Source organism: Amphiura filiformis, chromosome 20 (genome assembly GCF_039555335.1).
Source record: "Amphiura filiformis chromosome 20, Afil_fr2py, whole genome shotgun sequence".
Taxonomy (NCBI): domain Eukaryota; kingdom Metazoa; phylum Echinodermata; class Ophiuroidea; order Amphilepidida; family Amphiuridae; genus Amphiura; species Amphiura filiformis.
In genome coordinates, this window is record NC_092647.1 from 25799439 (window position 1) to 25814339 (window position 14901).

General features: G+C 34.5%; 1 protein-coding gene across 1 annotated transcript in view; it reads left to right on the forward strand.

Annotated features, from left to right (window-relative positions):
- The first annotated feature begins 2297 nt into the window (after positions 1–2297).
- Positions 2298–14901, forward strand: part of LOC140141949 (glycine receptor subunit alpha-3-like) — a 274144-nt gene continuing 261540 nt past the window's right edge. The window contains exon 1 of the mRNA XM_072163842.1: positions 2298–2900. Coding sequence (XP_072019943.1) covers positions 2827–2900 — 74 coding nt within the window. The 5' untranslated portion in view covers positions 2298–2826. The remainder of the gene's footprint in view (positions 2901–14901) is intronic.

Genomic DNA, 14901 nt, shown 5'->3' on the forward strand with positions numbered 1-14901 from the left:
AGCTGAAATTACGTTACGGGTTGTTCCTTGCGTGAAATCGGATAACGTAAAATAAAATAGCTGAAATTACGTTACGGGTTGTTCCTTGCGTGAAATCGGATAACGTAAAATAAAATAGCTGAAATTACGTTACGGGTTGTTACTTGCGTGAAATCGGATAATGTAAAATAAAATAGCTGAAATTACGTTACGGGTTGTTCCTTGCGTGAAATTGGATAACGTAAAATTAAATAGCTGAAATTACGTTACGGCTTGTTCCTTGCGTGAAATCGGATAACGTAACATTTTCATATATTTTATTTGGAAAAAACACGATTGCTCAACTTTTCACAGTCATTGCACATTTCATTTTACAGTCATATTTCCTTCAAGAACTATGAACTATGAACTAAGAACTTTCTAATATTTAAGTTAACAAAATATTTTGTCGATTTATCCTGCAATAAGGTACTTTAATAAATTATGTAATTCTTTAGACTTTCCTTTATTAAAAGCTACTCTAATAAATGTCCACAAATATTTTCATGTTCTCGTAAAATCACTGAAAATCCGTTTAATCGTGCCCTGTTCCCTACAATTAAACTCAAAATTAAATGAGTTCTGGGATAGAGTTTCACGAACTTGAGATTCAATGATTAACCGAATAATATAGACGTCTTTCATCAACGCCAATCATATCGGCGACCCTTTTTCTGGAAAACCTACAATGATATGCAATTTTCCTCCACTTAAGGGGGTACTACACCCCTGTGGTAAATTTGTGACTATTTTTGCATTTTTCTCAAAAAATAATAACACACTGCTAACAAAAGTTATACATATTATTGGGGCAAGGAATCCAATTACTACACTGAAATTTCAGTGACTCAAGGCAAGCGGTTCAGTATATATGATAGGAAACGAGGTACATCCTAGCGGTACTTTATTTCTTATCATAAATAACAAACCGTTTGTCTTGGGTCTCTGAAATTCCAGTGTAGTAAGTGGATTCCTTGCCTCTATAATATACATAACTTTTCTTACCACTGTGTTATTAGTTTTTGAGAAAAATGCAAAAATAGACACAAATTTATCGAGGGGGTGTAGTACCCCCTTAAGGAGTTGATTCTACATAACCTGCTGGCACAAGTGGCGCGGGGGGAGGTTAATCATTATTAATGTGCCAATCTGCCATAAAATTGAGTTCATTAACCTTCAAGGAGTCTTTTTTATATATCCCGCCAAACCGCGAATTCAGTGGTATATAAAAACACATTTACATATACATGTAAACTATGTGACTGTGTGTAAATTACACAAGATGCCTTACACAGTCTAATAGAGCCATCTAACGTAGACAGAGCGCTTTAACTTAGCACGCAGATAGAATACTGTGTACAGATAACTCACACGGTAGCTGGTCAAACTATCATATCTCAGGAACCACTGGGCAAATGCTGGACATATTGACATACTGCAGTTACTGTCCGTTTTCCTATACACAATACACAGTGCTCTCACCATTGACGCGTGACCCCTACAAATGATGTATGTTGGGAGAATGGACACTTGCCTAGTTAACATCACTGTGTGAAAAATAACCAGCCAATATTTTATTTATTCTCCAAAACTTCTAGCAAATATATTTCTCTAACATGACCTAAAATTACAGCTAGGTTAGATGTTCAGAAATGGTCGTACTTTTGTAAAATATGAGTGAGGGCAAGGCATAGCTAGCCAACTCCCCGTGTTATTTGAATGGAGATTTGAACGAAAATATTGGTATCGGACCGGTCACTTATGAAGGATGCAAAAAAGATACCGGTAAAAGCTACATTTAAATTATTCTAAATAGGTTCTAGAAAATAAAGTTTTGTAACATGTCCTAAATTTTTAGCTAATTTAGGTGTTTGGAGAGGGTCGTACTTTTGTGTTTTAGGAAGGACATGTAAACGACAGATAACACCAAAAATATGAAGAAATTATTTCTAAACCGTGTTAAGTCAAAATCATTATGTTGCTCATTTTCAAGAATGCTGGTTTACAAAAGCACGACATTGTCTGATTTCGTGAACAAAGCCACACATAACATTGTTTCCTTTCGTTTCCTTTATAATCGGTTACCCAACTGAAGCTATGAATACCAGTTTTATTGCGATATCGCACATGAAAAAAACAGTCACTTGTGCACAACCAGAGAAGATCCGATTTAATCAGTTGAGCTGTTTCAATGAGTGTTATCTTGGTTTAATAGCTTTTAATGGGGTTAAGTCCTGCAAAGGTCGAGATGAATTCTACTGTAGACATGACTGCATCATGATCTGTATACCTATTTTATGCAAGTTTGCATAGTTGTGTTAAAAAAGAAGTCTTAAAAAATAACATACGTTTTAGATGTATTCACAAATGTCGTCTGCCAAAATTCGTCCACCTGATAAGAGTCGCTTGCAGTGACTGGCACTGCGCCTTCCTTCTGCGCACTCCTACAATTGTAACGGATAATTTGCATACGAAAGTGCACCACACTAACACAAATCGCACACTTCCTGTTTCTATACACAAACACGTGTTGTACACGTCAAGATATTATCCGATTCATCTGATCCGTCATGGGCGGACAGGCAGGAGGATGAACTTCTGTGCGGTACCATTTAAACGCTGCAATGATGGCTAAGTCACATAGTTGCAGGCATCATCAGTTTAGTGTCTTCTGATTGTGAGGGGATCATAATTAAGAACCTGACTTGATTGGGTTCATAGTGAGGTGTAACCACCTTGCATCATCATCGTGAATTATCGTTGATATACTTTATACTGTGTTATGTGGATATATCTTCTAATACCAGAATGGAAATAAACGTCCATTATCTTTTACCATGTTTTGTGTGTTGCTTCTATATACTGAGCGCAACTACATCGATGTAAGTACTACCAACTTGTATTACTTTGTAAAAAGTTTTATCAATATTAAGTCATTTTTCAATTTAAGTCATTTTTGCATGTTACTTGTTTGCAATTTTGACCCTATTGAGTAATAAACCAATAAATAGTTGGATGTGTTTCTTAATCCAATGAAGTATAACATCAAAAGAGGTGTATTCCACAAGTTAATGAAGAATGCGGCTGGAAATATGATCAATTATGGGTTTATTACTCAGAAAATAAAAATTTCAAATGAGAAAAATATGAGGGTGACGATATTTAACATACGAACTATGTGCTCTTGACCATGCAATCGCTTAAAAGTGGCTTGAGGTAGAGCGAGAGCCATGGATGCTCTCATTTACTTAAGCCAGATTCGCTATTTTAAAAGGTTCAACCACCCTTTTCCATGTTTTCCGACCTCTGGCTCCATGCTTCAGAAAAAGGCTTTTGCAATTTTAGTACTCTAATTTGACCCATACTTATTTTCCAATATCTATGGTGATATTGTTATTTTTTAAAGTTGTTTTCTTATGACCTTGAATTTCTCGGTTTGTTTCTTGCAACATATTTTTCTCACAATTAATATTTCCCTCCTAATTTCTGCTTTGTGTTTTCTATATAGCAAAAAAAACTTAACAAAATCTAGTTGAGTTCAAGGAACATGATAATTGTTCTTACATGTACTAGTCATAAATGTAGTGAGTTGGTGTTGGTTTGTTTTTGATCCACCTAATATTTACTTATGAAAATACTCTGTAAATACTACCAACATCGATGTGAGTGCTACCAACTTTCATTTGCTTTTGACTTCAATGTTTTTTAAACCAAATATAGATTTGATTTTGTCACCTAAGAATACATCAATTGTAATATGTACTGAATCCATTTCAAAAGCGTTCTTAAAAACAATCATTCGTAAAGACACTTCTACAGTTTGAAGAAACCATGCTTGATGTAGAGTACAGTGTATACTGCAGGCGCCATATAAAATACATTCATCATTTATACTGCTGATAAGTCCATTAGAAAACAGAAAGGCAACATTACATTATATCAATGACGATTGAGTAATGAGTGTTTGTCTCCATAGATCTTCATATTAATTTACTTGTGCTTATAACTTTGTATCTACAATAAGACTGTAATAGGACAATCTAATTGAGAAGTCGATTAACGTCAGTAAAGCTATCAACACTCCCCTCCGGCGAGATGGACCACGAGTCGTGCCTTGATAACATCCTTTTCTTTCACGTCCACCATACATTCAAACGTATCATGCAACTATATCTAACCGTAGAACCTTATACTAGGGTACACCAGTCTCAACACTCTATTTGTTCAATGTTTGTACATTCGAATTACACGAAATATATAAGTAATACATAAAGGGTAATAGTTTAATGGTTATTTTTCCAGTATACAACGTCCTTGACCACAGTTCGCTATTGTTGGTTATTAGATTCGGTAGCTCATTTAACAGCATTGTATATCATATTTTGAAACATCACTTTTCATCAAACTAGTGGAACCTATTCAGAACACCGGCAAACCGATTCTAAACATTAATAGCAATAGACTTGCATGCAGAGTCCAAGTCTTACATTTATAGCGAGTTTGTTTGAGACAATTATTTTAAGGTTAGCAAGTATTTAAAACTGCTGCGATTTGGTAGTTCACAACATCTTGCGAATGGTAGTTAGCTTTGGCAAAAATTGTATTGATCATTTCATAGCCAGCGTGTAGAATAATTCAAATATCACAGATATACTTTTGTAGGTCCTGTGGTTCTTGAGGCACGTTGTAAAGAGGGCTGAAACGACAACTATATTGTAAAACGTACATAACTCATAACAACAATAAATCAAGCAAGTTTTCAAAGTATATGATTTGTAGTGTTATTTTTCAATAATTTAGTGATTTAGACAATGAAAATCGATTATTGTTACTTCGACCAACAATACCTAGTCTACCCTTAAGCTATAATATTTCTACGAGCACGTAAGTTATCACAATACAGCCAGTCACTTTGTGAGTAGTCGAGCTTTCGTCAGATGTGTCGTTGACTTCAGTCCTGATAAGAAACTTCAGTCCTGCTAAGAAACTTTAATGCGAATGCTCATTCAATTATTGTATGAGATCATTAAGATTACATATAAAATAAACAATCGTGTTAAGAAATCGGTATTTTTTACCTCGTTTAAGAGGTCCCTTAAAATTACGTTTTTGTGCATTTCGAATCCATGCACACATTCACTTATTATTGAAATATTTCATACATAAATAAGTTAAATTGCTGTCAAATTCATGTCTCTTAATAGAGGTTATCCGTGTTCTATAAGCTGCATATCCTATCAGCGACTGCTATACCTTGTTTATGACTTTCAAAAGAAGTACCTGCATGTGTAACCATGACTGTTTCAAAATAGCCCGCCAAAGTCACGCAGGTAACTCCGAGGTCATGTATTGAATTCCTTTGAATGAGGAATACTACGGGAATCAGCGTCTTTTGTTAGAAGTCACACATGAGTGATGTGGATAACCTCTATAGACGTTTTCCATTGTTCTCGCATTCCAAATGCCCAACTATCTCAATATATCACCTGCAACATGTAGCGTGATCGACACCATTCCAATAATTTATCAAACTAACTCATTGACTTCTCCGTAGTCCACTTGCTTATTGTGCATACTCTGGCTATTGCATTTAAGCTTACAACTCTGATTTAATTAATGTGTGATTTTCGCGAGATCTCACGATTAATAAACTGGTAGATTCGAAAATCAGAATTGTTCAGTATTGAAGTGCCATTACGGCATTCAATAATATAAGCCTACGTATACTTTACTTTTACTGTCACTAATATAATTATATAAACTTTTTCCTAACCATTTACTAGTAATTTGATGTAATAAATACCAGTATATTTTCGAGTTCAACTGAATGCCTTAATCTTCATCGCCTATGGCATAGTTTATAACTAACTCATAAAGTTTATAGTTTTTGTTTTGTAAACTGACACAACTGCCCATCACAAGCCTTCGTAAACGTGGTACAACGTACTATGTTTATGTACTTATCCACCACTGCAGCCTTATTATTTATATTCAAAACTGCTATTTAACACTTTAGTGCATCATATCAAAAAAAACCACTAGCATCAATTAAAAGCGGTTTACCCATACCAACATGAAAACATAAACCGTCGACATTTCTTTTTTTCTATGCTAAGTGCTGGTCAGATGCCCACTTCATATAGACCGAGGCTCTCCTCATCCAACTTTGAACAGAGGCCGTGAAAACATTAAAAGGTGATATTCATTTCGGCGAAAATGGTTGAAACCTTATCTTGACAAATCAAACAAAAGTGGTTGAAACATTATACTTGACAAATCAAAGAAACCTTTGCTTGTACTACACGTGGTTTAATCTATAGTCATTGTGTTTTACGTTACTGATGTGTTTGCGGATGTCCTGTGGACATATATTGGAGTATTTGCTCAAGAATACTGGAACTATCGCATTTGGCGGGAATTGTGTTAACTAAATTATCACTTGCCCTACATCTTGTAAAAGTAACAAAAACGGTTATGTATAAGCGTGTTTTGGGAAGAAAATTAATGCAGGAAATGTTGCTAATTTAGGAAGAACGTTACCAAGTGTTTAGGGAAATCACAGAAAGCGAACTGTCCACCAAAATGTATTGTTAGGCCAAAATATTAAGAAATATGTTTTAAGTTAATTACTTTCACTGACTTGGCCCATATCTTGTAGAAAATGTTGCTTATTTATATATATATATTTAAAAAAACCCGTTAGCAAGTGTTTAGGGAAATAACAGAAAGCGAACTGTCCACCAAAATGTATTGTTAGGCCAAAATATTAAGAAATATGTTTTAAGTTAATTACTTTCACTGACTTGGCCCATATCTTGTAGAAAATGTTGCTTATTTATATATACGAGTATTAAAAAAACCCGTTAGCAAGTGTTTAGGGAAATAACAGAAAGCGAACTGTCCACCAAAATGTATTGTTAGGCCAAAATATTAAGAAATATGTTTTAAGTTAATTATTTTCACTGACTTGGCACATATCTTTTAAAGTAACATTAGAAAATAATTTTTCAGCACTTACCTTGCTTTTTTAATCAAATAAATCAAAACAAATCAGCTGGTCTAGTTTTTATTGTATTCCTATTTTTGTTAAATTGTGCAATCTGATATATACTTAATGTAATTTATTTTAATATGTATTGGTTATTTTTTGATGTTTTAAGTTTGACCCCTGGGCCAAACTGAAAAACAGTGTTTACACTGAGTTTTGTTACCCAGGCAAAAGAAGTTTTAATACATAAATATAATATATAAATAAATAAATTAATAATAAATCAAATAAATCAAATAAATTTGCACAAAGAAGTTGTCAGTTTGGGTAGTTAGATGATCCTGATAGCCTAAAACGTTGTTGTATCATTTCCGAACTTGGTCCGCACACACTACGTCCATGCTTTTATTTCTGACGCACTGTGGTAAGTTACACGCTATATAACCAATGGCGCCAGATGTCTTATATATTTTTATTTTTATTTAGAGTGCCATCCTTCTAGATGTCTTATTTGTTTTGATTTGGTCAACTTAATATGAAATCGATTTTATTTTATCGGTGTTCTTTCTACAATCCAAAATTCGAAATCTATAAGTTGCATTATCTCTCAAATTCCAGGAAGAGCAAAGTAAGGAGTACCAGTAATGAGCTATTCAGTTGAAATCCATACTACCACTGTGGAAGATTTTGGAAATATCTTCCACGGGGGGAGTATGTTTTCCGAATGTAATTGGTCAGGGTTAATCATTTTGAAACCCATACTCCCCCTGTATTATGGCTTTACCTATATACATCTTCCACAGCTGGAGTGAGTATTTCAAATGGAAGTTATCCAACTGTCTATTCAATTTAAACCTCATACGCCCGCTGTGGAAGACTTGAGCAAAACCTTCCAGAGGTGTAGTGTGGATTTTAAATGGAATATCCCAATGATTTGTTAGTGTTGAAATGTGTGTCTGGCTATGTACAGGAGCCACCAATGACCTGTAAATTCAATCATACAATATAACTTGGCGTAACCATTTCAGACAATTTTAAGCATTGTACTCGTAACATCTGAACAGGTGCTTCGATATAAATATCAGTCATAACAAATTGTAACCTTTTGCCGATTATACTAGATGTGCTTATCGTACAGACGAATAGATGTTTTCCGTTATAACATGCTATTATACGTCGTTCTTCGTTGAATAGGTTGTGCTTGGTACTTAAAAGTATGTGAACTGTTTGTAATGGTTTAATTCTTCGGTCGCAACACATAGGTGGCGTAGAGTGATTTCCCAAATTTTCCGTTTCACATAGTGGCGTATAGGTTTAGAGCTAACTATTATCCTATAATAGTTATTCCTTGTTGACGATACAGATATTAAAGATACAGTTTAATAGTTTGAACCCTAAACTTCAATTTCAAGTGAAATCGGGCCACTGAGAGATAACAGTGGCTCGGAAACGTATTTTGTACTTCACGTACGCCACTATGTGTTGCGACCGACGAATTGCTCAAATATAATCAGATTCTGTGTTTAAAAACCATCCTTGACGAATTCAATTGATTACATTGTGCGCTAAGCATAACCGGTGAACATCATTGTAGCCTTGGTGAATATTATTTATATTCAAAACTGCTCCTCGGCACTTTGAGTCCATCGTATCATAAAAACACTAGTATCTATCAAGATTGGTAATCCCATACCAATATGAAAACATAAACCGTCGACATTTCTTTTTCTACGCTAAGTGCTGGTCAGATGCCTACTTCATATAGACAGAGGATCCCCTCATCCAACTTTGAACACAGGCAGTGAAAACACTATTTGTGATATTCAACTCGGCAAAAAAGTGGTTGAAACATAAGTTATACTTGACAAATCAAAGAAAACTTTGCTTGTACTACACGTGGTTTAATCTATAGTCATTGTGTTTTACGTTACTGATGTGTTTGCGGATGTCCTGTGGACATATATTGGAGTATTTGCTCAAGAATACTGGAACTATCGCATTTGGCGGGAATTGTGTTAACTAAATTATCACTTGCCCTACATCTTGTAAAGTAACAAAAACGGTTATGTATAAGCGTGTTTTGGGAAGAAAATTAATGCAGGAAATGTTGCTAATTTAGGAAGAACGTTACCAAGTGTTTAGGGAAATCACAGAAAGCGAACTGTCCACCAAAATGTATTGTTAGGCCAAAATATTAAGAAATATGTTTTAAGTTAATTACTTTCACTGACTTGGCCCATATCTTGTAGAAAATGTCGCTTATTTATATATATATATTTAAAAAAACCCGTTAGCAAGTGTTTAGGGAAATAACAGAAAGCGAACTGTCCACCAAAATGTATTGTTAGGCCAAAATATTAAGAAATATGTTTTAAGTTAATTACTTTCACTGACTTGGCCCATATCTTGTAGAAAATGTTGCTTATTTATATATACGAGTATTAAAAAAACCCGTTAGCAAGTGTTTAGGGAAATAACAGAAAGCGAACTGTCCACCAAAATGTATTGTTAGGCCAAAATATTAAGAAATATGTTTTAAGTTAATTATTTTCACTGACTTGGCACATATCTTTTAAAGTAACATTAGAAAATAATTTTTCAGCACTTACCTTGCTTTTTTAATCAAATAAATCAAAACAAATCAGCTGGTCTAGTTTTTATTGTATTCCTATTTTTGTTAAATTGTGCAATCTGATATATACTTAATGTAATTTATTTTAATATGTATTGGTTATTTTTGATGTTTTAAGTTTGACAACTAAAAAAAACTGAAAAACAGTGTTTACACTGAGTTTTGTTACCCAGGCAAAAGAAGTTTTAATACATAAATATAATATATAAATAAATAAATTAATAATAAATCAAATAAATCAAATAAATTTGCACAAAGAAGTTGTCAGTTTGGGTAGTTAGATGATCCTGATAGCCTAAAACGTTGTTGTATCATTTCCGAACTTGGTCCGCACACACTACGTCCATGCTTTTATTTCTGACGCACTGTGGTAAGTTACACGCTATATAACCAATGGCGCCAGATGTCTTATATATTTTTATTTTTATTTAGAGTGCCATCCTTCTAGATGTCTTATTTGTTTTGATTTGGTCAACTTAATATGAAATCGATTTTATTTTATCGGTGTTCTTTCTACAATCCAAAATTCGAAATCTATAAGTTGCATTATCTCTCAAATTCCAGGAAGAGCAAAGTAAGGAGTACCAGTAATGGGCTATTCCAGTTGAAATCCATACTACCACTGTGGAAGATTTTGGAAATATCTTCCACGGGGGGAGTATGTTTTCCGAATGTAATTGGTCAGGGTTAATCATTTTGAAACCCATACTCCCCCTGTATTATGGCTTTACCTATATACATCTTCCACAGCTGGAGTGAGTATTTCAAATGGAAGTTATCCAACTGTCTATTCAATTTAAAACTCATACTCCCTCTGTGGAAGACTTGAGCAAAACCTTCCAGAGGTGTAGTGTGGATTTTAAATGGAATATCCCAATGATTTGTTAGTGTTGAAATGTGTGTCTGGCTATGTACAGGAGCCACCAATGACCTGTAAATTCAATCATACAATATAACTTGGCGTAACCATTTCAGACAATTTTAAGCATTGTACTCGTAACATCTGAACAGGTGCTTCGATATAAATATCAGTCATAACAAATTGTAACCTTTTGCCGATTATACTAGATGTGCTTATCGTACAGACGAATAGATGTTTTCCGTTATAAAATGCTATTATACGTCGTTCTTCGTTGAATAGGTTGTGCTTGGTACTTAAAAGTATGTGAACTGTTTGTAATGGTTTAATTCTTCGGTCGCAACACATAGGTGGCGTAGAGTGATTTCCCAAATTTTCCGTTTCACATAGTGGCGTATAGGTTTAGAGCTAACTATTATCCTATAATAGTTATTCCTTGTTGACGATACAGATATTAAAGATACAGTTTAATAGTTTGAACCCTAAACTTCAATTTCAAGTGAAATCGGGCCACTGAGAGATAACAGTGGCTCGGAAACGTATTTTGTACTTCACGTACGCCACTATGTGTTGCGACCGACGAATTGCTCAAATATAATCAGATTCTGTGTTTAAAACCATCCTTGACGAATTCAATTGATTACATTGTGCGCTAAGCATAACCGGTGAACATCATTGTAGCCTTGGTGAATATTATTTATATTCAAAACTGCTCCTCGGCACTTTGAGTCCATCGTATCATAAAAACACTAGTATCTATCAAGATTGGTAATCCCATACCAATATGAAAACATAAACCGTCGACATTTCTTTTTCTACGCTAAGTGCTGGTCAGATGCCTACTTCATATAGACAGAGGATCCCCTCATCCAACTTTGAACACAGGCAGTGAAAACACTATTTGTGATATTCAACTCGGCAAAAAAGTGGTTGAAACATAAGTTATACTTGACAAATCAAAGAAAACTTAGCGTGTACTACATGTGGTTTAATGTAAGCGTTGCGTTTTATGTTACTGCTTTGTTTGCGTATATCCTGTGAACAAGAAGCTGGATGTGCGCTTCGTACATACGAATATGTTTTGTCGTAATGATAGACAATTATACTTCTTTGAACAAGTTGAGCGTAGCACTTAACAGTATATGAACTGAAAAGTACATGAAAAATTCAATTCAATTAGCCACTGAAATATTCTTAGGACAATGTACGAGTATTGGTCAAATATTGATTTGACTGCTTGTTTCATCAAACAGAAAATCCGATGATGCCATTAAATAAGCTGGTGTCTCCTTGATATGTTCATGTTAACTAAAAATTATATAAATACACTACGCAAAAAAAGTTTCTTTATGGTTAGGAAATTTACCCACTATTAAAATCTAGCGACTAATTTTGTACGTGTCTTAAATAATCTCATGCGGGGGATTGTCCCGCGCATTGTGACACCTCAATCACTACCCTACGACACTCCTGAGAAAAGATACGAATGTTTAAGTAACACGAGGTCAAAAAATAAAAATTGCAAAAAGGCTTATTCAAGTTTTCAGCATAAAAGAACACAAAAAACAACAAACTGCAGATAACATTTTTTGTTTACTTGCTGAGCACCTTTCAAGCATCATACTGCCGCTACCAACTTTACTTGAGATAAATCTCTTTCTTTACCAGTCTTCAGTACTTTGTGTGTCCACCGTTGGCTTCCCTTACAGCAGCCACGTGGCGTCTCATGCTCCTAATAAGGCGTCGAATGTTACCTTGCTCAATCCCGTTCCACTCGTTGATAACGATGCAACGCAATCCCACCTGAGTTGTATCTGCCTTTATCGTCTTATTCAATCGTCTCTTGAGCTGATCCCAAAGGTTCTCCAAGGGGTTAAGATCAGGGCTTCTGGAGGGCCACTCGAGTGTCCCAATTCCTTCTGCTTCCAGGAATGCAGCTGTCCTGGCTGTAATTATGACCTGTTTTGAATCCCTTTTCCAAACCATCTCTCAAAACGTAAATGTCTTAGTACTCACTCACCTTTGTCTTTGATCATTCATCTGCACAATACGCAAATGATTATCCAACATGCATCAAGGAAAATGCTTTAAATTCAAATTGAAAAGGCGGGAAAAATGAAACCGTCTTGAATCAGTGAATCAGCTCTAAAACCATTGAATAGGCTTCTTTGCCATTTTTACTTGTCGACCTCGTGTTACTTTTTTAATTTTGTTGCTAGAGTGCCTTGTTCACATTGTAGAAAATGTTATGGTACACTGACTTGAGTAGCTTTTTATTCTATAATTGAATCGGCATCTTATTTTAATTTTATTCAAGGAGTCACCATGGCTACAAATTTGGAGTTATCCAGACAAACTGGGTAAATGTTTACTATTTCAGTTTTAAAATGTGGTCAATAGATTGTGTGTTTTGTCTCGTAATGAAAGGGAGGGGTGTGTACTTTTTGTGATTTGTTTATAAGAGATGTCTTCACTCCATAACATTGCGATCTTTGTATTCTCATCGGAAGGAACAGGTATCCACCAAGCTTCTCACAAAATAAACAAAAAACAATATACCCGAAAGCAATGTACCGTATCATGACATATGTTTGTTTACATATAAAGCGTTAAATAATTAAAATTGACATAAACGGGATAACTTGCAGACACTCGCATAATTAACTTTGATTGTCCTCACTACATGTTTAGTTACGATGTAGTTAATATCGTGTACACTCATCTGAGCCAACAAGATGGTAGGGCTAATATCGCTTGTTTAATTTAGTGTATTAACTGATACACCTATAATGTTAATATATCGTTGTCGCAATACTCTTTTTATATGTTTGTCATATTCCTTAAATGACATAACTCTAATCCGCAAGACATTTCGTGGCCATTTGACCATAGCTAATCTAAGGTAGAATTAGCTGAGGTAGAATAAGTGAATGTTTTGTTTTAGATTATTATTATTTCTTTTTAATATCCAAAACTATTTTGGAAAGAATATAAAAGTACTCCAATTACAATATATCCGATGGCCACAATTTGAGTACCCAACTTAAAAGCATGTATTCGTTGAAAGACGATTTCTTGTTCACCCTTATAAATATTTGGTGCTTGAAAATGGGTTATCTTGATCTGTTCGTTCTGATTCTTGTTAATAATAATAATCTGTTCTGAAGCCGTCTTGATCAACAAAATATTTACCAACAAATAACTTCTAATTTAAACGTTTAGCTTCAAGCCAAACTTGTTATTGTTGCTTATAATACATAGCATCATACGATTGCCGGCTACATTTGTCAAGAAATACTTCTTTGAAGATGAAAAGGTGATTGCAAAATATCCAGGTCAAATTTAAAGACACTTAATTTGACAGACGATTACGTCGGTTTATGCAATACAAACAATTATATTTAGAAAATGAAACATCTGCGTGTCTCCTTTTTGGAACCATATCGTTTTTCAAACAATATAAGCTTAAAGCCATATTGTAACATTTGCTGAAGAGGACGCTCTCAAAAAATTTTAAATTCTGTTTTTTACACGATTGTAATGTACTTTAGTAAACAAAGAAATCAAGACATTAGGTGCTGTAGTTTTGTTTATTATTACGATGGAAATATTAGTCGAAACACAGTTCATAGTTCATAACACGGTACGTACATCGTGTGCGGGACACACATACACACACATCAGAGGATCGTAGCGCATTACAACCGCCGGAGTAACATGCATTGGCGCTAGTAGTAAATTCCAATTTTCTTTGCTTTACCTCACTTGTTCGGCTCAAAATTAAAAGGGGACATATCTGACAGTATAAGCTAACATTTTATGGAAAAGAAATACCTATAGTTATAGAAATGTTACAATATGGCTTTAAAAGATAACACTACAGAGACAATGTTTAAAATGACCTACAATTTGCACAACTATCATATACTACGGTATACTACCACGTGATCACTCTACACGTAATTAAAACATAAAGCCTATCGCAAGTCATAAGGGTCATAACGCATTAGAAATTAAGAAATAGAGAAAAAAGTCAACCAAAACATTTTATCTAATTTTTCCTATTTTGTTCTTTCAATAATATCCAAAGCAATTAATTCAATTCATTAAGTAAGTAGGGGAGAATGGCTGTTATTTTGAACCACCCTGTGGGCACAGGATAAACTAGTATGCTTAATATCCATCTTCAAACAACACCTGGGCTGGTGCACTATAGCAATTACACCTGCAAATTCCCCTCGGTATGTGTACCTTATCAAAATATTACACGGTATACTTTCCTTGATTGCTTACAATCCTATTGAATGAAGTAAGTCATACGTGTGATAGGGAATCCCTCGGCGTGTTACCAGATCTACTTTGAATATGATTGCGCTACCTTCTATTTCAGTATTTGTTTATTTG